General features: G+C 35.1%; 1 protein-coding gene across 4 annotated transcripts in view; it reads right to left on the bottom strand.

Annotated features, from left to right (window-relative positions):
- The window catches only part of DPYD (dihydropyrimidine dehydrogenase), an 843687-nt gene that overhangs the window by 145588 nt on the left and 672128 nt on the right, over positions 1 to 25971 (bottom strand). For all 4 annotated transcript variants that reach the window (NM_001132697.1, XM_054527610.2, XM_054527649.2 and 1 more), the window contains 1 exon segment: positions 11112 to 11254. In NM_001132697.1, the coding sequence (NP_001126169.1) occupies positions 11112 to 11254 (143 nt within the window).

Below are 25971 nucleotides of genomic sequence, written 5' to 3'. Positions count from 1 at the left end.
CAATGACACTAAAACTTAAAAAAGCCAGTGTTAATTTATTAAAGTTCTCCCTTCAAACTGTTTTGAAGGTGAATTACTAGTTATTTATTTATTTTTCTCTTCATGAATAAATAATTGGCAGTCAGAAGCAAACTTCTTTTTTTCAGAGTAGCCCTCAAAAAGATTTCAAGACCTCAAGAGTTTATGAATAGTTTGAGAATATAATTTAACAGGAAGGTTTTTATAAATATCAGTACCTGAAATTTACTGATAATTTTCATCTGTCCTTTTCATATTTCTAATTTGCATATTCTAACTAATGAAAGCCTGTCAAATAAGATTAAAAAATCAGGGATTTCAAAGACATTGAAGTTCACTTAAATAAATTAGAAGTCAGTTGGGTTGACTGAAGAACTTATAAGAGCAGTTACCCAGGAAGGCAAGCCTGTAATCGGTTTTGAATCTCATTCCTAGGCCACAGTGTTACATCTGGTTCTGTTGTAATAGTCATTTTCACTCCAAAGTTGTACTAGGAAAATGATCTGGAGTACCCAGATTACTCTCTAGCTAATTCCTTAGTTTTTATACTCAGCATTCATTGAAGCATTTTATCCATTTTAAAATTATAGAGATTTAAGTGTACTGCATGATATTTTGTTATACATATACACAGTCAAATGATCACTACAGTCAAGCCAATTAACACATCTCTCATTTTACACAGTAACATTTTTTTCTGATGGTAAGGGTGTCTAAAATCTACTCTCTTAGCATATATCCAGTATACAATACAATATTATTAACTAGATTCCTCATGCTGTGCTTTAGATCTCCAGATTTACTCATCTGACATGACTGCAACTTTGTATCCTTGAACTGCATCTCTTTGTAACCTTCCTACTTCATGCACCCACATATGATAACTACAGTTCTACTCTCTAAGTAGTCAATTTTTTTTTTTAGATTCCACATATAAGAGAGATCATACAACATTTTCCTTTCTGTGTTTGGCTTATTTCATTTGGCATAGTATTCTCTAGGTTCATTTATTTTGACACAAACGGCAGGATCTTTTTTACAGCTGAACAAAACTCCATTGTGTATATATACCACAATTTCTTTATCCATTCATCTATTGATAGACACTTAAGGTTGCTTCCATATCTTGGCTATTGTGAATAATACTGCACAGAATATGGGAGTACAGATCTATCTATCCATCTATCTATCTATCTATCTATCTATCTATCTATCTATCTATCTATCTGTAGTGCTGATTTCATTTCCTTTGGGGATTTACCCAGAAGAAGGATCGCTAGGTCACATCGTAGTTCTGTTTTTAATTTTTTGAGGGACTCCATATTGTTTTCCATAACGGCTGCACCAATTTACATTTCCCCCAACAATGAACAAAAGTTGCCCTTTCTTTACACCCTCATCAACACTTGCTATTTTTATCTTGTTTGATAATAGTTATTCTAACAGGTGTAAGATAATATCTCATTGTAGTTTTGATTTGCATTTTCCTGAAGATCAGTGATGTTAAGCATCTATTCAAATATCTGTGTCATTTATGTCTCCTTTGGTCCATTATTCACCCAGGTTCCTTACTCAAGGATATTTACTCAGGTTCTTTACTCAAAGAATATTAACGTCTACACTCAGGACACATAACTCTCATTCATTTTTCTATGATTTCACATTTTTTTTCTTCAAAGATCCTGTGTAAAGCATTTTGAAATCAGGTTATTTGTTTTTTTTTGCTTTTGAATTGTGAGAGCTCCTTATATATTTTAAATATTAACCCCTTAAAAGACATATGGTTTGAAAATATTTTTCCAAATCCATAGGAAGTCTTTTCATCTTGTTGATTGCTTCCTTTTTTTATAGAAGTTTTCAGTTTGATGTAGTCCTACTTGTTTATTTTTCTTTTGTTGCATGTCCTTTGATGTGCTATTCAAACAATCATAGCCAAGGCCAATGTCTAGGAGCTTTTTCCCTGTATTTTCTTCCAGGAGTTTTATGATTTCAGGTCTTATGTTTAAGTCTTTACTTCATTTTGAGTTTGAGTTTCAGCTGAGCCCAGTATTACGCTGAAGCCAAACCCAGAAAAGGGTACTATAGGAAAAAAAGTATAGGCCGTATCTCTGATAAACGTGGGTGCAAAAATCTTCACCAAAGTAATAACAAACTGAATTCAACAGCACATTAAAAGAATCATTCACCATGATCAAATAGCAGTCATCTTAGAGATGTGAGAATGATTAAACCTATGCAAACCAACAAATATAACACCACATTAACAGAATGAATCACAAAAACCATATGATAATCTTAATAGATGCAGAAAAAGCAACTGACAAAATTGAATATCTTTCTTAATAAAAACTCTCAAAAAATTAGATATGCAGTGAATGTACTTCAGTACAGTAAAGGCCATATATCACAAGCATGAAGCTAACATCATAGTCAATAGTGAAAAGTTGAAAGCTTTTCTTCTAATATCAAGAACAAGACAAGGATGCCCACTCTCCTCATTTTTACTCCACATAGTACTGGAAGTCCTAGCCAGATCAATTAGGAAGAAAAAGAAATAAAAGCACCCAAATCAGAAAGAAAAAGTTAAATAGACTCTGTGGATACCATATTATATGTAGGAAACTCTAAAGCCTCCACCAAAAAACAGAACATTTAGAATAAATGTATTCAATAAAGCTGCAGGATACAAAATTCACATGCAAAAATTAGTGATATTTCTATAAATTAACAAAAAATTATCCAAAAAAGAAGTCAAAGAATTAATCTCACTTATAGTAGCATAAAAATAAACACTTAGCAATAAATTTAACCAAGGAGGTAAAAGACCTGTACACTGAAAATTATAAAACATGAATTAAAGAAATTGAAGAAAGCACAAGTAAGTGATAAGATATCCTATGTTCAAGGACTGGAAGAATCAATAGTGTTAAAATATCCATATTATCCAAAGCAATCTAAATATTCAATAGAATCCCTACAAATATTCCACTGGCATTTTTCATAAAAAAATCACTGAAGCATTTTTTTAGATAAGATGATTGGATGATTTACCATTGAAATGTTGACATCTTGTCAAAGCACGTTATGGAATAAGATCATAGAAATAAACAGTGCCACAGAGAAATGATACATTCCAAGAAAATTCACTCAAAAATTTTGAAGCAAATTTTGCTATGAAAAGCAATAATTGGGCTGGGCATGGTGGCTTACTCCTGTAATCCCAGCCTTTTGGGAGGCTGAGTGGGTGGATCATAAGGTCAGAAGATGGAGACCATCCTGGCCAACATGTTGAAACCCCGTCTCTACAAAAAAATACAAAAATTAGCTGGGTGTGGTGGCACACACTTGTAATCCCAGCTCTACTCGGGAGGCTGAGGCAGGAGAATGGCTTGAATCTGGGAGGTGGAGATTGCAGTGAGCCGAGATCGCGCCACTGCCACTGCACTCCAGCCTGGCAACAGAGTGAGACTCCATCTCAAAAAAAAAAAAAAAAAAGAAAGAAAGAAAGAAAGAAAAGCAATAATTGCCCAATAAAATGTAATCTGAAACCCTAAGAGACATTTCAGTTTATCAACTGTGAGGTGGACCCTATTTAGCTGATGTGATTACTATGCATTGCATGCTTATATTGAAATATCTCATGTAACCTATAAATATGTACACCTACTATGTACCCACAAAAATTTTAAGAAGTTTAAAAAAGTATATGCCCTTTACTGATCAATTACATTATACTAAAAGATATTATGAAATAATTAGAGATAAATGCAATTTGGTTTTCTCAGCACTGCTTAAACTAGTAGTGAAGAAGAACCCATATAATGGATTTTATAAATAAATTTCAGTGCATTTATAATATGGGATAATATGTGACCACTGAAGGTAGCACTATATACCGAAGTATGTTGACATGCAAAATGTACTTTGGTATATCAAGTGATAATAAGGTTCAGTTTGATTATACATATGAAAATAAATAAATAAAATTAAAAATAAACTGTGAGGTGATGTACAATATTTTGTGAACTTATGTTTAATTCCTCAATTAGCAAAAATTTAAGCAAATGATGCTGTAACCTAGGTTTTTTCTTCAATAAAAATTTTCTAGGATTTACAACCATCAATTTTTAATAAAAATATTATCTTTACAATGAAGTCTGTTTTTTTCCCACAGCACTTATCTTATGTTAAATATAATACACTTACATTTAACATTTATTGTATATTTTTCTGTCTCCGCTCACAAAAATGTAAGCCCAATAAGGTAACAGACTTTAGTTGTTTTTTTTTTAATTCATAGAAATATTCCAAATTTCTACAACAGTGCTAAGAATATATAGTAGGGTCTCAATACATATTTATTAAAAAATGAATGAATGAATTATTCTCTGTGATGCATATAAAGCAATAAAGAAGGTATGCGCTATCACACTTATACAACTTATGAAAAAAATTAGCTTTCCATTCTTGAAATGTCATTACGCTTCTTAATGTCAATCATATGGCTTAATTTACAAACATAGATTCATTTGGAACAGATTTTGAAATTACTAATTTGAGTGTAAATATTTTAGCAGTGAACTCACTTAATTACGTAAGATTTTGAAATTACTAATTTGAGTGTAAATCTTAATTTTAGTAGGGCACTCACTTATCTACATAGTCTATATACACAATGAATAGTGTATGAGAAAAATCAGAATCAAAATATTTATTTATATTACTATTTCTATACCCATTACAGGACTTCTATTTCTATACTCCAGTGTATCAGCACCATAACCTAGATATTTAAATGAATTTCATTTGTCTGGTCATACCTGCTATAAAGAATTCATTTTGTTGGTACACATTTCACTTGTGAATAGAAATCATTAGAAAGGTGGATTTAATAAACATTGTAAAACCAGAGAACAGAATTGGGTTGGGCAATGAGAGCCAATGAAAGGATGATATGAGAGAAATGGGAGAATGATGATCGAGAGGCTAAGGGCTTTGAGCTGTATGAAAAAGATTCAAACTAACTGCAAGAAAGAATTTGAGGCTGGGCGCGGTGGCTCACACCTATAATCCCAGCACTTTGGGAGGCCGAGGCGGGCGGATCACGAGGTCAGGAGATCGAGACCATCCTGGCTAACATGGTGAAACTCTGTCTCTACTAAAAATACACACACAAAAAAATTAGCTGGGCATGGTGGCGGGCGCCTGTGGTCCCAGCTACTTGGGAGGCTGAGGCAGGAGAATGGTGTGAACCCGGGAGGCAGAGCTTGCTGTAAGCTGAGATTGCGCCACTGCACTCCAACCTGGGCAACAGTGCGAGACTCCTTCTCAAAAAAAAAAAAAAGAAAAAAAAAAAAGACAAATAAAAAGAAATACTGACTAGTACCCAAGCCCCAGCAGACATTAAACACTATGTATTTAGAGTAAGCCCAATTGCAGAGTTACATTAATTTCTCTAATAATATTCAACAGCTTAAAAGTATACTGAATGAAAGGTTAGGTTAACCCAAGATTAGGGAGTGAAATGAAGTGAAATTCAGTTAGAATGGAAGAAAGATGGAAATATATATTCTCTACTCTCCACTGAACTACCAAACTAAAATTATAAATTCAAATATTTCCCACCTTATGACCATCCTAAGTATATATATATCTTAATACTGATTTTAGTTCATACTTTAGCTAATATTGGTTAAAAAAAAACATGTTCTGGCTGAGTTAAAAATCTGACTCAAGCTAATGGCAGAGCTGATAAATAATCTTTAAATTTCTACAGATTAGATTGCCAGTTCTCTGGGCAATAAATTCTCTTAGGTATTTTTTAGCTGAAATTGTCTTGATTTCCTCTTCATTTCTGAAGTAAAAACCTATGTGTGAAACTTTACATTTTTAACAAAATCATTTGGGAACCAATATTTTAATAGCCGGAAAGTCTCTGGGCTATTCCCAGCTAGAGCTAAAGAGGTAATGATTTTTTTATACCATGTGAATCCTTTTATCCCCTCTTCACATTCTGGTAAAAACAAAACAAAACAAAAAACCCATAACCAAGCACATTCATTTAACAAATTCATTCAACCAAAATTTACTACGTTTCTGCTACACACCAAGCAGTCAATACATGGGGTAACCAATGGCTTATGATGGGGCCTGGCATAAAAAGATAAATTTAGGCCAACAGATTTCCTCTCTTAGCAGTCTGAGCTGTACTCAAAGGAATATAAATCATCCCATTATAAAGACACATGCATATGTATGTTCACTGGAGCACTATTCACAATAGCAAAGACATGGAATCAACCTAAATGCCCATCAATGATAGACTGGATAAAGAAAATGTGGTACATGTACACCATGGAATACTATTCAGCCATAAAAAGAATGAGATCATGTCATTGGCAGGGACATGGAGGGAGCTGGAGGCCATTATCCTTAGCAAGGTAATGCAGGAACGGACAACCAAATACTGCATGTTCTCACTTAGAAGTAGAAGCTAAATTATGAGAACACATGAACACATAGAGGGGAATGACACACACTGGGGCCTATCAGAGGGTGAAGGAAGGGAGGGGGGAGAGGATCAAGAAAAATAATGAGTACTAGGCTTAATATTTGGGTGATAAAATAATCTCCATAACAAACCACATGAAACAAGTTTACCTATGTAGCAAACCTGCACACGTACCCTGAACTTAAAATAAAAGTTAATAAAAAAGAAATCCAAGCCAATAGATAGTAAGCTAGTGAGACATTTCAAGGAGAAATGAGAGCTAAAAGGCTGCAATGTGGAGTGGGTCTAAGGGTCATGACAGCCATGTGATAGAAGTTCAGAGGAGGCAAGAGTAAGCCGTGGAGAGAACAAGAGTGGACAGAAATTTAGTTTCTTCTGAAGAAGAAATCACATGGCCCACAAAAGAGAGATGGCAAAGGTCTTGCCCCAGAACTGTCCTACTGGTTCTTGCCGTTCCAGTTCCAGGGTCCTTTCATGTCCAGAATACAATAGGCTTCATGTGCATAGTCAGTGAGTTTCTGATTTTCCATCTAAGAGGAGCCCAAGTAGAAACTGACATTTGAATAGTTATTTCACCATTCATTTCTATGAGGACACATAGCACTCTATGTATATTTACATACTAGAATCTGCACCCTGAGCACACATCTACACGCAGGACACATAACTCCCGTTTAGTTTTCTAAGATTTCAGTTTTCTTCTCTTCATAGAATCTTGACTCTAAGAGGTAAGCTATAGCCTGAACATGTAAGCTTTGAGTGGGCATGGAAGACTTGCGTATTACTAATATTCCCGTCTTACAGGTCCTGTGATGGAAGACAGGCAATATGTCTAGTTGGAAGAGTATTTGCTTTGTGGCTGTGAAACTCCAGATGGGAATTCTGGCTCCATTGCTAGTCATATGACTGCTAATAAAGACATACCTGAGACTGGGTAATTTATAAAGGAAAGAGGTCTAATTGACTCACAGTTCCACATGGCTGAGGAAGCCTCACAATCACGTGGAAGGCAAATGGTGAGCAAAGTCTTGTCTTACATGGCGGCAGGCAAGAGAGCATGTGCAGGGGAACTCCCCTTTATAAAGCCACCAGATCTAGTGAGACTTATTCACTGTCAGGAAAGCACAGGAAAGACCTGCCCCCATGATTCAACTACCTCCCACCAGGTCCCTCCCACAATATGTGGGGATTATTACAATTCAAGGTGAGATTTGAATTGTAATCTCACACAGAGACAAGCCATATCAACCACTTTCATCCTCCAAGCCTTAGTTGATGTCAATAAAAAAAAATATTTAAAAATTTCACTTCAAGTAGGTTGTGGCAATACTGTATGTAGCAGCAATTACTACCAGCACATGGTAGACAGTCAATAATCTTTACTTCCATGTGTGACTTGCCCATGGTCACACCTGACAATGAGCAAGAGTCTCTTCTGAAACCCACTCATAACTCCATTGTATCCTTCAGCCCAGGTGTTTCTACATGTTGATGAAAATAAATTCAGGTGATACTCAAGGCTGGATACTGTTATCTTCCAGATTCTTTTTGAAGACACTGCTCCATATTCTTCCTTCCTTCTTGATATCCTAAGGTGCCTTCTTTTATCATTTCTTTTCTTCTGAAAAAGCTTCCTTTGGCCATTCTTTTAGTTAAGGATTCCTGGCAATACATTCTCTTAGTTTTTCTTCAGCTGAGAATGTCTTGATTTCTGGCTCATTTCTGAAGGATACAGGATTTTGAGCTGACAGTTCTTGTTTTAGCATTTGAAAAATGTCCCACTTCCTTCCAGACTCCATGGCTTGTGATGAGAAATCCACTGTTACATCACACTTCGGGGACTGTTGTGGGGTGGGGGGAGGGGGGAGGGATAGCACTGGGAGATATACCTAATGCTAGATGACGAGTTGGTGGGTGCAGCGCACCAGCATGGCACATGTGTACATATGTAACTTACCTGCACATTGCGCACATGTACCATAGAGCCTAAAGTATAATAATAATAATAACAATAATAATAAAAAAAGAATTGTTTGTCACCAATAAGTAAGGTGTCATCTTTCTCTTGCTGTTACCGAGGTTTTATCTTTTTCTTCAGTTTTCAGAAATTTGAATATGATGGATTTTGGTATGGATTTCTTTGAAGCTGCCCTCTTTGGAAGTCTACCTTGACCTCTTGAATCTACAGGTTTATGTCTTTTGCAAAAATTGGAATATTTTCAGCCATTATTTTTTTTCCATTTCTGCCTTTTTCACCTCTCCTCTGGGACTCTGAGGACATTAGTGTTACATCTTTTGTTATAGTCCCACAGTTCCCTGAGGGCTGTTTTCATTCTTTTCTTCAGTCTTTTTTTTTCTCTCTGTTTTTCATATTGGCCAATTTCTATTGCTCTATCTTCTAGTTCACTGATTCTTTCTTCTGTTCTCTCATTTTACTATTGAGCACATCAGTTGAGTTTTGTATTTAAGTGACTGCATTTTTAAGTCCCAAATTTTCATCTTTATATCTTCTATTTCTTTCCATGAGACTTTCTGTTGTTTCATTTGTTTCAATCATGCTTGTAGTTGCTTGTTAATGCAATTTTACAATGGAGGCTTAAAATATCTGCCAGATAATTATAGTATCTCTGTCATGTTAACGTGGGCATCTATCAATTCTTTTTTATGATCCAGCTGAGGTTTTCCTGGGTCTAGGTATCATGAGTAATTTTTAATTGAAATCTTGACAATTTTGGTATAATATTAAAAGACTCTTGATTTCATTTAAACTTTGCTTCTGCTAGCTTTCCTTGGTGTCAGTCTGGCAGGGGAAGTGGAGAATGCCACATCCTTAATGCCAGATAGAAGCCCAGGTATTTTACTTGGCTTTCTTGGACACCCGAGGGGCATGACTCCTGGTTACTGCTGGGAGAAGGTGAGAATTCTGGCTCTCTAGTAAGCCTGCACTGGCACACCCCTGGCTAAGAGATGCAGGCACGCCTTGTTGCTGCTCCCTACTTGGCCTTCACTGACACTGTAAGAAGGAGGAAAGGAGAGTGGCCTTATTACCACACGGTGATGATGAAGGTCCTGACTCTGCACTAGACCTCCTCTACTACTACTGCAGAAAGGGGGAGTAGTAGTACTCTCAGGTGAGGGTAGAAGTCCAGGCTTCTGATATGGGATGGGGGTGAGGGCTCATTTTTGCCCAGTGGGGATGTGAGACTGCTTGGTGAGGGTGGACGTCTAAGATCCCTACTTGTCCTCTGCTTGCATGGATGGGTGTAGGGATGGAATATTTATCTGTGGTGTTGGGTGGAGCAGGGAAGTTATGTCTAAAAGCTCTCTCTCTTGCTAGGCTGCCCCTTTCCTGGTTCTTTGGCTAGAGAGAGCAGGCTTTTCGTCTGCGCCTATTGTTGTTTCTGGGTTGTTGAGCTTCTTTGGCTCCAAGTGTGAGATGAGATATGTGAGGAAAAAAAATCCCAGGAAACTCACCACTGTATTGTTTCTCGGGTCTTGAGATCCCTAGCCAATCTGCCTTCTCTTCACCTTTCAGTCTTCTTAGATCATCAGTTTTATATATAAGAGTTTTTAGTTGTATATAGTGGGAGGCATAGAGAAAAGTACATCTATTCCATCTTCTTGGAAGCAGAAGTCTGCCTCCATTAGCTTTCTAATACATAGTATTTCCACCATAGATTGTAGATATTTCATAGAACAATGTTAATTCTGATTGTCAAATTAGCAACATGAACTATCTACACTCTACCCTTTTGCCAGAGAATATGTGATGCTAAACTTTCTGCTTTCCGATTACCACCCATGCTAAGTAGTGAGAAGTCATTATTAAGGGAGTATTACCAGAGTGTTCACAGTCTAGTCATATAAAAAGCTTGGTCTCTAGGTCGATTCAGACTACAAAACCTGAATGAGAAATTCTTATGCTAAAATGTGCTGACAGTACTAAGCCCATGTTGAGCAACATTATTTTTAAAAAGTATATGAATAATTTTTAAAGTCCTAATTTTTATTATTTTAGGGGTATTATTAAGAGTACAATTCTCTACATCTCACAGCATCCCTTTAAGAAGACAAGGGAAGAAAGAAGTTCCCTCAGCTTTGTACCACAAGAAGCTGAACAATCAATTTATTTTAATATTTTAAAAGTTATAAAGCCAATAATTTCCTTCTTTGGCTGTCAGGAATCTCAGGATGAAATTTGGTAATGACAGATTTTCATACCCTTGATTTCATTTTGTTTTTCAATTGAGATTTTACTTTTACCCAGATTTCCTCATGTATTGTTTTTCCAGGAGGACAGTATGCATTTTGGTACCTGATCTAATTTATTTCAGGATCACATGGGTGAATAAATGTATTAAGAAAAGACAGTGGGTTCATAAGCCCTCAACAGGACAGGAAATAAACCTCAGGTCTCTTCATAACTTGTCAGAGGAACTTAATACATGCTGCCATTTTGATCCCAAATGGCCTCCTTTTCAAGAGGCCCAAAAAAGAATCTATTTTTTTTTTTTGTCACATAACTTACATTGTATTTGTGAGATGGAGATTTTTAAAAGGGACAGACAAACACAATGACTACCTGGAGGACCGAAGCACCACTATGGAGAAACTGAAGACCACTTTCAGCAGAGTCAATTCCACCAGTAGCCAAAATGGGAAATCCAGGCAGAGCACGAGCAATGGAAGTCACAGCTCTCAAAGCAATAGGTCTGATTGCTGTCCCTACACAAAATCAGAATAATCAATGGTTAGCACACTGACCACTTGAGTATACTGTCTTATATTCCTTCTATTACTATCATGTGATGACAGTGTCACTGGACAAATTTCAAATTACTTTATCTCTGTTTAAGATGTATACATATGGAGTGTATAAATGTTATGTTTTAAAGCATGTTAATTTGTTAATAGATGTTTATTTTAAGGACTTTGATACTAATATTGAATTTAGACATGTTATACAAGTAGGTATAGCAAACACAGAATTCTCTATGCACACATATTACATGCATATTACAATTTGATATACAGTAATGTGTAAAAGATTGCATAGAATATTTGAGCATCAGTGGCTCACGCCTGTAATCCTAGCACTTTGGGAGGCCGAGGTGGGTGGCTCACCTGAGGTCAGGAGTTTGAGACCAGCCTGACCAACATGGTGAAATCCCATGGCTACTAAAAATACAAAAATAAACATTAGCCAGGCGTGGTGGCAGGTGCCTGTAATCCCAGCTACTTGGGAGGCTGAGGCAGAAGAACTGCTTGAATCCAGGAGGCGGAGGTTGCAGTGAGCTGAGATCACACCATTGCACTCCAGCCTGGGTGACAGAGTGAGACTCTGTCTCAAAAACAAACAAACAAACAAACAAAAAACAAGGAACAGCAGATTTTGAAAAGAAAAACAATCACATATAGTACATCAATAGAGATACAGCTATGTTATGTTTCTTTAGAGTACAAAGCAGATGTTGTGAACATAGACTGTAAAAAAAGGCAAGGTGCTGATGAACTTACAGATTCCATGTTGCTTTTTATATGTACTTCCCACAATTTGAAAAAAAAAATAGGGAGTCTAATCCAATTTTTCACATATTAGAAAGTTTTAATCAAGTTAAAGAGAATTTACTAGAATCCAGTAATTAGAGTGTATGCATTTAGTTTTTGAATATTTAACTAGCCAGACATTACCAGTATACTATTCCCTAATAGTAATAAAAATTGTATGGATAGAAAGAATACTTTGGGGCTATTTTTAAAATGAATATATTGTACTAAAGCTACTTTGAATTCTCAAATGTTAAACATCCCAGAGTACATTAATGCTTTCATAATAAAGGAATATAATTTGATATTCCTAGTGTTCCCTTATAAGTCAGGGGTCCTTTAAGCATTTTCTGAACTAAAGACAGTTCAACTTACACAAGAATTTGACATTGCCTTAAACCAGGGCTTCACAAACAACATAAACAAACAACTGGTTCAGCCTCATGTGGTGAGTTCTTTGTCATCACCTCCACCACCACTAGTCACCAGCAATATCAATATATATTTACTGGAGTGCCTACTCTGAGGTAGCACACACAGCCTTCCTTTAAAAAATGGCCAGAACTTAAAATTAAATTAAATTAAATTAAAAAAATAAAATAAAATAATTAAATAAGAAAAGAAACAAAAAGTTAAAAGAAAGCGCTTTCAATCTGAAAAGGCTAGATAGCATATGATTCCAACTATATGACATTCTGGAAGAGGAAAAACTGTGGAGACAGTAAAAATATCAGTGGTTTAAGGAGTGAACGGGAGGGATAAATAGGCAGAGCAAAGAGGATTTTTAGGACAGTGAAAATACTATATATACTATAATGGTGGATGCATGTTGTTATACATTTACACACACACACAAAACACACTTAGAGAATGTATCTGTTACACTCGTAGAATGCACAACACCAAGTGTGAAACCCATTGTAAAGTTCAGACTTTGGGTGGTTAGGCTATAGGTGTCAATGCACTTTCATGGATTACAACAAATGTATCACTCTAGTGGGGAATGTTGATAATGAGGGAGGTCATGCATGTGCTGCAGCAGTGGATATATTGAGTATCTCTGTATCTTCCTCTCAATTTTGCTGTGAACCTAAACTGCTCTAAAAAATAAAGTGTAAAACAGAGGCTGGGAGTGGTGGCTCACGCCTATAATCCTAGCACTTTGCGAGGCCGAGGCAGATGGATCACCTGAGGTCAGGAGTTTGAGACCAGCCTGGCGAACAGTTTGAGACCAGCCTGGCCAACACGGTAAAACCCCATCTCTACAAACAAAGACAAAAATTATCTGGACGTGGTGGCGGGCGCCTATAATCCCAGCTACCCGGGAGGCTGAGGCAGGAGAATTGCTGGAATCCGGGAGGTGGAGGCTGCAGTGAGCCGAGATTGTGCCATTGCCCTCCAGCCTGGGCAACAAGAGCGAGACTCCGTCTCAAAAAAAAACAAACAAAAAAAATTCGATGGCTTTCTTTTTATCCTGTTCATATCTGTTTCAGATAAAACTGAACGTTTGCATGACTAATGCTTTTCTACTCAACACAAAAATGTTTGTGGAAATGTCTACTTGTGGCTCCCACACCTAAAACATCTTCCTCTACATATTACTATAGTATTCCTTAGTTAGGAATATTCAATGCTGACATTTCAAAATTCATAATAGACATTTTGAATACAAAGTATTAAGTTGGGCAAATTAGAAACTGGACATTAAGATTCTACTTCTATATTATTTATCAGTGATTCCTCACAGTTTTTATGTTTTAACCATAAAAAGGCTAATAGTGGACAGAATTTATAGTGAGAATACAAAAACACACATATATATACACATATATTTAGTTATACTAAAGGAAATCTACATAACAAAAGTTAAAGGAAAGCATTTTTTAAAGAAAGCTATAACAAACTTTTTGATAGACACACAGCTATCTCTGCATAATATAACTGGCATAGTCAATACATACTAACCCAATGGCTTCTTTACATACACACTACTTTGAAGTAATAAAGAAATATTGAGTTTTTTTCCCCCTTATTTAGTTGACCCAAGAGAGTAAATTTGAGCTAAGTAGATAAATAATTTATTTCTACCTCCACTGTTAGAAGACTATCATTAACAGTAAGGGGTAAAATTTCAAAGTGGTATACAGGGATTTGGCCACATATTCTATTGATATTAATGGACATAAAATGGCAACACAGCTTTGAAAAATTAACCAGTGACACTTAAAGGGCAACATTATTACACAGGTGTTAAAAAAATCAGCAAATTCTTACTGGCATTTGAAGATGTTCAATTAGGTCAATAAGACATTTTCTAATTTATGCTTTTCTTCCTTTCTAAGGCTTTTATAATGTACCTAATAAACAGAAAAACTTTTCAAAAAATAAGAGTATTTTTTCAAGTTAAGAGTAACTATGTTCTCTGAGGAAATGAGATCCAAAAAATGAAGAAATGATCTCTCTGTTGCTGGACTACCGTAAATTCAGTTTTTATTTCTATTATAAACCCAATTTGATTTTTTATAACTCAACTGATTTAATATGAAATATAATCTACCTGTTCTCAGCATTTTTATGGGGAATAGGTTTTAAGAATGACTTCATCCACTAAGAACGGTTTCTAGAAAGAAAATGAAGGTATATAAAAAGATCTTTCTAAATTGCTATATAGAATTTATTTTTAGTTTTAAAATGACAGAAATGAAGTAATAATAGGTTCAAGATAAAAATAAACTGTTGGTTTAAAGAAAATACATATATCAATGCCATACAAAATTGTACATATGCCAATTAAAATCATGAATACTTCCTGAATTACAATTATTGAGATAAAGGTCTTTCAAAATTTTGTCACTGCTACAGTGATTAATGATTTTAGACCAAAGACTAGGGAGGAAGAAGCCAGTGTGAGAAGTTCAAAGAATGTGTATGCGGGCTCTATCCTTAAGGAAACAACAAGGTTTAAATCAAGAAATTGAAATCCTATACACTTAAGTGAACTAACAGGTAACATGCAATTTAAATTAAGCCCTCATCTACATGGGGTGGCCAGATGATCCTAATGGGGAATTCAGTTACATCAAGCCATTCTGCTTCAACTGTGTGGAATCCTCCAATAAAAATCAAGCCATTTTAATTGGAGCATTTAGTCCATTTACATTTAAAGTTAATATTGTTATGTGTGAATTTGATCCTGTCATTATGATGTTAGCTGGATATTTTGCTCGTTAGTTGATGCAGTCTCTTCCTAGTCTCAATGGTCTTTACATTTCGGTATGATTTTGCAGTGGCTGGTACCAGTTGTGCCTTTCCATGTTTAGCGCTTCCTTCAAGAGCTCTTTTAGGGCAGGCCTGGTGGTGACAAAATCTCTCAGCATTTGCTTGTCTGTAAAGTATTTTATTTCTCCTTCACTTATGAAGCTTAGTTTGGCAGGATATGAAATTCTGGGTTGAAAATTCTTTTCTTTAAGAATGTTGAATATTGGCCCCCACTCTCTTCTGGCTTGTAGGGTTTCTGCCGAGAGATCCGCTGTTAGTCTGATGGGCTTCCCTTTGATGGTAACCCGTCCTTTCTCTCTGGCTGCCCTTAACATTTTTTCCTTCATTTCAACTTTGGTGAATCTGACAATTATGTGTCTTGGAGTTGCTCTTCTCGAGGAGTATCTTTGTGGCGTTCTCTGTATTTCCTGAATCTGAATGTTGGCCTGCCTTGCTAGATTGGGGAAGTTCTCCTGGATAATATCCTGCAGAGTGTTTTCCAACTTGGTTCCATTCTCCCCATCGCTTTCAGGTACACCAATCAGACGTAGATTTGGTCTTTTCACATAGTCCCACATTTCTTGGAGACTTTGCTCATTTCTTTTTATTCTTTTTTCTCTAAACTTCCCTTCTCTCTTCATTTCATTCATTTCATCTTCCAGGGCTGATACCCTTTCTTCCATTTGATCGCATCGGCTCCTGAGGCTTCTGCATTCTTCACGTAGTTCTCGAGCCTTGGTTTTCAGCTCCATCAGCTCCTTTAAGCACTTCTCTGTATTGGTTATTCTAGTTATACATTCTTCTAAATTTTTTTCAAAGTTTTCAACTTCTTTGCCTTTGGTTTGAATATCCTCCCGTAGCTCGGAGTAATTTGATCGTCTGAAGCCTTCTTCTCTCAGCTCGTCAAAGTCATTCTCCGTCCAGCTTTGTTCCGTTGCTGGTGAGGAACTGCGTTCCTTTGGAGGAGGAGAGGTAACTTACCTGCACATTGGGCACATGTACCATAAAACCTAAAGTATAATAATAATAATAATAATAAAAGAAAAAAAAATCAAGCCATTTTGAGTTCCTACGTTTTGAAACAAGCTGCAGGTTCGAACAAACAAACAAAAAATGAACTGGACTTATGAGTTGCAACATTGCTACCAAGAACTTTGCTTTGCATTATGTGGCTCTCCTGGTGGACTAGACTGAACTGTAACTTTTGGTCTCTAATCATTCTAGGCCCTCCATGTAGTCACAATTTAAAATATAAATTAGTGTGTTGAATTCATAGATTACCTTAAACTACACAGAACATTTTTGAATTGATTCATGTTTCAGAAAAACATTTTAGTAAGCCAGAGATTTTGAATTAAGTTAATCAATCTGATTTTGATGAAAAGTATTTTTCTTAAGAAAATGAACTCTCATTTGTCAGATATCATTTTAAATACAATTTCAGAAACGCTATCATTGGCTATAATATTATATATTGATATATGTGTATTAATGTATTATGACAATCAGGTTCCTTACTCAGTCTTCATTTATCCATTCATTTGTCTATCCACAAAATATTTTTTAAGCACCTATGGCTTTCATTTCCTGGTTCATCAGTTCGTGTCCTAACTATATATCTATGCTTGACTCACAAAACACCAGGTCTTATCATTGTAGTAGGTTATTTCAAGGTAATAATTTGAATCCAGTTATTCATTTTCTACCAGTATTCCATTAGAAACAATTCACATTTGTTAGAACATTATACATTTTATAAATACTATTAATATGAATTCTATCAAGAAGGCAATTTGAGGATGAACTAGTTACCAACATCAGAGAGACAACTGGGCCAACTGCTGAGGTTCAAATCTTAGTTCCATTTATAAGCTGTGTGACTTTGTGAAAATTTTTAAATCCCACCGAATCTCAATTTTGTCATCTATTAATTAATAAAAATTGTAATAACGTCTTCATAGAGCTGTTTTGAAGAATAAATTACATAATATATATAAAAGGCTAGCACATAATAAAAATTGTAGAAGTGTTTGTTGTTATAATTTGTACTGCCCTCAAGGACAATTGATTTCAGAGGGAGCATTTATGTAGTTTACTTTGACATTGCCTTCTGTGTTCTTGTGTGTTTAGTGATGCAATTAAAACCAATTTTTAAATTGGAGACAAAAGCATGATGCATATGAAGACAGAACTTTATCCTCTGAAACCTTAAGAGGACCATACATGTCCCCTCCTTTTTCTCTTTTCCTAACAGCTGTCATTTAGCAGTGTCATAATGTTGATGAAGATTACTTTGACTCCAAAGGAAAAAAAGCCTCAAAAGGCTGACATCAATATATTTAAGAATTTTTTTTTGAGAAACAAAATGTCCACAGATTTTAATTACAATATCTGAACTTAAGTTTATTGGTGAAAAGGAGGCAGAGATGTACTTCGCATGACTAAATCCTTGAAGAAAAAAGGAATTTTTAATGAGCAAGAGAGTGTGGAACATATGCTAAATAACTGGAATTTTGAATAATTGAGTTTAATTCTGTTTGTCTTTTTCCCCGTAATCATTTGACTCCTAGGACAGCGACTGTTACACAATTAATTGTTAGAACTAAGTCCACAATAAACTCCCTGATAATAGCTCTAGCTGGCAATAAAACAGAAATTGGGTTATAATACTCATTCGTGCTCACTGTGTATGCAAAAAGAAAATGTAGTTTTAATTTGCTTACATTAATTAAAATATAATGAATTAAGTGGATAACAAATTCATTAGAAATTGAACCTTGACTGTCTAATTGTTAATAGTTTTAACATCATCCAGAAGAAAAAAAATTAGTAAATCAAGAATTTCAAGGATTTAGGAGGTGAGAGATTGATTTTTATAAACTACATATAAATGAAGCACCAACAAATTTATGCTTTACTAAAATAAGTGTAAAATGTTAATGAAGTTAATATACTAATAAATACATGAGACACAGCTATTTAAAAATAACATCTTTACACATGGATTAAGGTCCTCTGAGAATATTTGCATAATTCAACCAGAAACTGAAGTACTAAAAGGATCTAGGGTTATATGTAGAGATGTGTAATTTAAAGAGAAGAAATGGAAAAAATGAAGTTGATTATTTGATGTTATTTTAGTTTTTTCAGAAAAGCTAAAAATTTTCTTCTGAAAATGTTTTAATTTTAGTTGAATTTTTTATGTTTTCTCCAAGTCTTCATATCTTCATAGCTATGTTTATCTGCTTCATAAGGCATTCAATATGTTCCTAGTGGATTCATATTAAATAACTCAGTACCTAGCATGTGTCAGGCATTTATTTTTACCAAGAGAATTAATAATATTCACCAAAGAGGGCCATTCTCCTTTCTGAAAGTGTCAGCTACTGTTAGTGGAATGAGTAGGATCACTCATTCATAGAGTGATTTCCATGTGCAGACACTGAGGCAGGGGCTTCATGTACACTGTGTACTTTAACCCTTATAACTCTGAAGCTAGGCGCTGTCCTCTCTATTTTGTACATAAAGAAAGAGAAGCTCAAGCAGAATAAATAACTTATCCAGTGTCACGTAGTTTGAAAAGGATGTAATACGATTAAAAATAAAGTCTCTGCAACATGAAAGTTCCCATTTTCAGTTATTATTGAGAAGTGACAATGCAGCAATTACAAAAAGGACCATCTTTGGATTATTGTTGCCTAAGAAAACTAGTATCAGTACAGACTGATGCTATGAGAACACAGAGGAAGTCCAACCAATTAGGTGTAAGTCTCAAACCATTTGCTTTATACAATTGTAGCTTTGAGCAAGCTCCTCAACTTCCTAAAACATTGGTTTTCCCTAATTGAAAAACAAGGACATTAATACTAATAATATTCCAGGGAGTTGGGATGTATTCGATGATACAACTCATGGGAAAGACTTGGCACAGTGCCTAGCTTATACTGTATATAAGCTAATATTAGTGTCAAAGCCAGAGAAAATTGATCAGAAAAATAAACATTCAGCTATAACACATATAAAGATAAACACTTAATTTTTAAGGGTTGTTAATATTCATTCCTAGATATAACATTTGGGGATCTTTTTGTAATCCACATGTTATTTCATTGGTTTCAAAATTATGAATATTCATAGCTTGAGTCTATGGTAGTAAATGTGTGTATCTGTGTGAATAAATCTTTATTAGATTTTTAAGTGTAATTTGCAACGTGTGTGTGTGTGTGTGTGTGTATATATATATATATATCTTCTAAGTCTTTTTTGAAGAATCTGTTCCATTAGTGCTTAGACACAAAGTTACATACACAACAATGTTCCTGGAAGTATTATTTTCTGTAGCAAAATAGTGGAAAACAATCTAAAGGATCACGAGTAGTTACTCTATTAAATAAATTATAGTTCATCAATATATGATATTCTAGAAAACCTTTAAAATTGACATGCAAATAGGCAGGGTGCGGTGGCTCACGCCTGTAATCCCACACTTCGGGAGGCCGAGGCAGGTGGATCTCGAGGTCAGGAGATCGAGACCATCCTGGCTAACACTGTGAAACCCCATCTCTACTAAAAATACAAAAAAATTAGCCGGGCGTGGTGGCGGGCGCCTGTAGTCCCAGCTACTTGGGAGGCTGAGGCAGGAGAATGGTGTGAACCCGGGAGGAGGAGCTTGCAGTGTGCCGAGATTGCGCCACTGCACTCCAGCCTGGGTGACACAGCCAGACTCTGTCTCAAAAAAAAAAAAAAAAAAAAAAAAATTGACACGCAAATAGCTCTAATTTATAATGCTAAGAGTTAATCACAAGTGGCAGAGCAATATATATGGTATGGTCCCATTGTTGGCAAAAAACGTATGTGATTACATTTAGTACGTGTGCATGTAAATGCATATAATGTTGAATTTCATACTGTTCACCGGTATCATCTCTGGGAAAGGGGGTGAGTCCTGCAGTAAAGGGGTTGAAGACCTTTCAAGTTTATATATATATATATACTTTTTATTGTTGGATTCTTTTTGATAAAACAGTGTTATAATTGACTTCTGTAGTAAAAATATCTATTTTTATAATGTTCCTAAAATTCACCTTACAAGAATAAGCATCATCAGAATATATGATGTGACATTTTTATATATGAGTGATACATACAGTGATTCTATCCTCTGTACATTACAAAGAACATGTTTGGTTCTGTGTCCAATATTTTAGATAAAGATCTACCAACACAACAGAGTGAATAGGATGATCTCTCTTGATCTGTCTTTCTCACACACATATCATATATATCTATATAGTGATTAAAAGAAATCCTATAAATGGTCTCCAAATATTTGAAGGATAACCATGAACAAAACGGCTTATCCTATGTAGAAAACTGGAACGAGCAATTCAGCATACACGATCGATTTTATTATTCTTATTTTTATAATCAATTTATTGTAAATTCAGCAATGAAAGCAGCTACAATGGAACTTCCCTATTCCTTGAATCTTGATGGCTACTTGACAGCAAGATGCAACAGAAAGACTTCTCTGTACTACAGGAAATATTGGATTAGTTTTTCTCTTCCAATTCAAAATCTGGGGATACTACAACTTCTTCCTGGTAGTTTAAGAGCAATTTTACATGCTTTATAGTTTTCCAATAGATACCAGTGATTAACTTAGAAAAGAAGCAAGTATGAGTTAACTTTTAAGATTAAATATGTTAAATATAAGTGCTCCTCTTTTGAATGCTTTCTAATTGACAGATATTTTCCTATTTATTTTTGCATACATTGTGCTGGTAACATTACTATGAAATAGGTATTTCTGTCTCTATTTTTATAGATGTGTAAACTGAGATTCAGTAGGGATAAATGCCATATCCTCAAGATCACTCTGTTAGAAAGTATGGGTCCAGGATTTGCATCCAGGCCTACCTGACTCCCAACACCATGCTCTTAACCACAATGCTATGCTGCTTCCTGATTTTAAATGTCTGGATATAAATCAAGCTTTAGAAAGAAGAGTTAATAATAATAATTGTTATAATTAATAAAGATATATTATCCAGGTATGATAAAACCATAAAAATCAACATTATAGAAAAATAGACATTATATTAATTGTTGGATAAAAATTAAATTAGAAGTAGAGTAGTTAGTAATTGTATAACTAGAGTAACCATACAGCCCAGTTTGCCCAGGAGAGTCCCAGTTTATTATACCTGTATTTATTTGTAATTACATGATGTAACAATAGCTATCTTCCTTTGGTCTAAAAGTATCCCAGTTCAGATGATAAATTAGAAAATCATACTAGCTATAACTAAAGATAATTATGTCCAAGAATAATAGGACAAAGACAATTACAGAAGCAAAGTGAAATTTGTTTTAGAACCAAAACCAAATTTATGAGGAGCTTAGAAACTCACTATACTGTCCAAGACTCAAAAGATGGCATGAAGAGCTAAATGTCTTTAAATTTGTCACTAGAGAGAAAAATATACCACATTTACTAGGCATAGTGTATATGTATGTTCTTTCTATTTTCAACCTGTAGGTGGCCACCACAAGCTACGCTTATTAAACAACTCATTAGTAGCATTTTCAATACTGTCATCTTCAGATAATTAGCAATTTATTTAAATAACCAATTTCTGTAGAAATAATTGCCATGAAATGCCCTGAACCTACTTTTTATAAACTATAATAAAAGTGTTAAGATAATCCCTGACATTTGCAAATGCCATTAGTTCACCTTTCCTTTTGATAGTGCTATGGCATTATGTTTAAACAATTACCCGATAACACAGCAGTTTAATGAAACAGTACAGTAAGCACATTCTTCAATATGGCCAGAGAGGACATTCAGATTTAGAAAGAAATCCAGTGTGCAGAGACGTTTTACCCAGAGGAAAAACACAGCTAAAAGAAAAAGAATTACTGAATTAAGGACATTATTGCTGTTTCCAAGTTGGTTTAGTTTCCATGGTAGATGCCATATCATATGTACTCTCTTTGGAAACAAGAAAGGAGAGTTTTACAAGTTGATTTATGTGATAGGCTGGTGTAAACTATAATCATATATATCTACGAATATGTATAATACCTTCATTGTATTATTTGCTCTATAACCTTGATGCAGGAACAAGTAGTAAATTTTTCTTACTATCAATCTTAAATGTGCTTTTACTTTAAAAATGGTGTGCACTTTCAAAGTAGAGTTATTGAGGAAACGCACAAATGGTTTTGCATCACAGCTAGTATTTATCATTTAAAATAGACCAGAGTTCTAACTCAGTTTCTTCCTTGCTATTCAGTTCCTTATACTATTAAGATCCATTGATGTGGGATTATACAGTGTGTCTTGGTTGCGAGTGGTAAAACTATTTGAAGCCTTTATAATTTTTAAGCTGTTGTCCACTTCGTATGAAAAAATAAAATTAGAATTCAAAGCCAGTGGCAATATTATTTTTATGGTTAGACTGAAATAACTTGAGAACCTATTAAGTACCAGTTGCTCTGCTAAATTACTCGATCGTTATTTATATCCTCACAACATCATTACAAGTCACATATACATTATCTCCATTTTACAGACAAGGAAATTCAGGCTCAAGGAATTAAATAGTATGTGCATGTAAGAAAGGCAGGGCTGTGTGGTTAAATAATGCATTACAACAATAAGACAATTAGTCTGCAATATCACCATAAAATTCACTGCCGGGTTTGAATATGAGGGCTTTTCTTTATTTCCAGATTAACACATGCCTCAATCTCTCCAAATAAGAGCTTCTGGCAATGCTTTTTGCCTACAATTTTAAAGGTTTACCTATAAGTATAAACAGAAGAACTTTTAGAAAAAGATATATTTCCCCAGCCAAGAAATTATTCTCACCTATGACAGACTTAGTGGACTTGAAGTAACAGTTCTCATGTGATTTTGCTTAAGGATGTCCAGAGAAAATGTTACACAGCATAAAAATCTCACCATTCTATGTGTTTTCAAAAATGATTATTTGAGTAGAAGGAGGAAGATTATAATGACAGTGATAATGCCGATGACTGGAGTTTCATTTTACTCTTGGGAGAATCCAGGATAACAAGTGGGCATTACTCTGAGAACATACAGAAAAATAACAAAAAAGAGGTTCCACATCCATTAGGATCCTATTACTTCTTCCTTTGGAAAATCACAGTTTCTTTTCTCTCTGAAATCCTGTGCTCTGTTTACTCTGTGGGTGGTTCTATGGCCAGGGTGTCCATGGCAGCACTTGCTGTACTGTAAAACCATTCCTTTCACTCTCAGCAACACATTCTCTTTGACTTTACACAGAATTACATGTGTTAATCTCTATGCTCTGTGATAACGCTGTGTCCCTCAGAGTCTACTGAAACACAGGGTGTACAGCAGTTGATGGCGTTTTGTTCTCTTCTTTGGCCCGGACAACTCTCAAAGATGTGGTGTGGACAAGCACATGTCTACCTGGGCCCTTATCTGAACCCTCTGAATCAATGCTCACTCTAAAACTGACCAGGCACTTTGAAAAAGAGAGATCCTACTGTTTAGTTGCTCTGTCAATTAGCTGACAATAACATTTCTTCCTAAATTTCAATAGGGTAAAAAATGAAAAATCATTTTCAGTCAAAATTATTTCTTGTACCCAGCACCATGGCTGTTGCTCAAAGGCAGCAGAAGAGATGTCTCTTCTCAGCAAGCTTATAAGGCTGGGTCAATAAGATGAAAAACATGGACAACCCATGTTCACATGCCCAATTTTGTGGGTCAGACAACAGACACTGCTGAAACTTAGAAGACAAGGAGAGCCAGGAAATCTGAGGTGGTCTAGGAAGGCTTTGAGGAAGATGCAGGACTTACTTCAGCTGGGCTCTTGAAAGATAAGTGGGTAGGTCTGGGGCTAAAAATTGGGATATTTCAAACTGTGGCAGAGGTTGGGAACAAGGTGAGAAAAATTGCAGATATAGTAATGAACAACTCATATTTATAAAACATGTTAACAGCAAAACTAAAGCAGCCTCTCAGGTTGGGAAATGGTATACAGTGCATTACATAGTGTAGGGATGTTGCCTCGTAGGCAGGAAAACAGCCTACCCTCAGCTCTCGCAGCTACCAATATCAATTTCTATATGGTATTTTACTTTTTAAGATGCATTAAAAAATATTGACCTAGTATAAGAATAAACAGGTTTAAATTTAAACAAAAGATCAAATGAGGGAAGTTCAAAGCTATTTATTGTTAATAAAAATAATATGGCTATTTTAATAGCAATTGTTAATTATTAATAAATTAATAAATATTGCTATTTACTGCCAATAAAAATATTTCTCAGGGGAGACTAAGGAGAATCTGTACTCTTTATACATGTCCCTGTCTGCAGCCTTTCTAGAGATCATAAAGATCTTTCTAGTCTGATGAAAAGTAATATTAGGATTTTTATCAAACAGAAGAGATAAGAATTACAACTGGAATAATATGATCCACTTTTTCAGAATATAGAGAGCTTATATAATGGAAGAGAACAAGTGTTCCATTCCATTCAACCATTCAGTAACTATTGCCAGTAATGTGAATTATCATTTTCACAGATGCATCTATACTTTTAACAAACATCATAAATACTGCAGGAATCTGTAGCATGTATTAAAAAGAGCATATGATCAAAAAACTAGGAAAGGAAAAAGAACTTAAGACTACATTATTTCAGACAAGATCTCCTAAAGTATTACCTAAAGGAACTGTAATACTACCCTAGAGCATGAGGATATGGAGCAGTCTGGCAACCTCTCTTAACATACCACAAGTCAGCTACACGCCAAAAATGGGAAGCTAGTTTCAAGCTGTGCATATCTGTGTGGCTCCTGAGACCCCTGATGTTTCAGGGCTTTGGACTACAAGCTGGAGATGTGCCTCAACCAAATGGATGATAAAAACTAGTAGTGATTTGTACAGCCACTGAGTAGGCATGAATTTCTAATGTACCCAATACAGAACCAAACAGAATAAAATAGAATAATCTATGTAAAGCAGGCAGCACAGTGACAAGCACATAGTAAATGCTTTAAAAATGCCATCACTACAGCTTCTAAAAATATAAAAGGATAATAATAGAACAATATGAACAATGTCATACAATGAACTCAACAGTTGAAGTGAAATGCACAAATTCCATGCAAAACACAACTAACCAAAACTGAGACAACAAAAAACAGAAAGTCAAAATTAAAAATAGATCCATAACTATTGCAGAAGTTGAATTCATAATAAAAAACATTTTCACAAGGCAAACCGCAAGCCCAGATGGCTTCACTGGTAAATTCTATTAAACTAAAGGAAGAAATAATACCAATCTTACACAAACTCTTGTAGAAGATACAGGAAGAATGAGCCAATCTCAACTCATTTTATAAAGCCAGTATAATCTCTTGATATTGAAACCTGACAAATAAATTAAAAGAAGATAAAATTATAGACCAATATCCATAGACCCAAATATCTGTATTAAATAAATTCAGCAATATATAAAAGGTGTAAAGCATAATGATCAAATAAAGTTTATCCCAGGAATATGAAGGTAATTTGATATGGTTTGGCTGTGTCCCCACCCAAATGTTGTCTTGAATTGTAACTCCCACA

This window comes from Pongo abelii, chromosome 1, assembly GCF_028885655.2.
Source record: "Pongo abelii isolate AG06213 chromosome 1, NHGRI_mPonAbe1-v2.0_pri, whole genome shotgun sequence".
In the NCBI taxonomy this organism is placed as follows: Eukaryota; Metazoa; Chordata; class Mammalia; order Primates; family Hominidae; genus Pongo; species Pongo abelii.
Note: the sequence above shows the minus strand (reverse complement) of the source record. Positions and strands in the feature narration are given on the sequence as shown.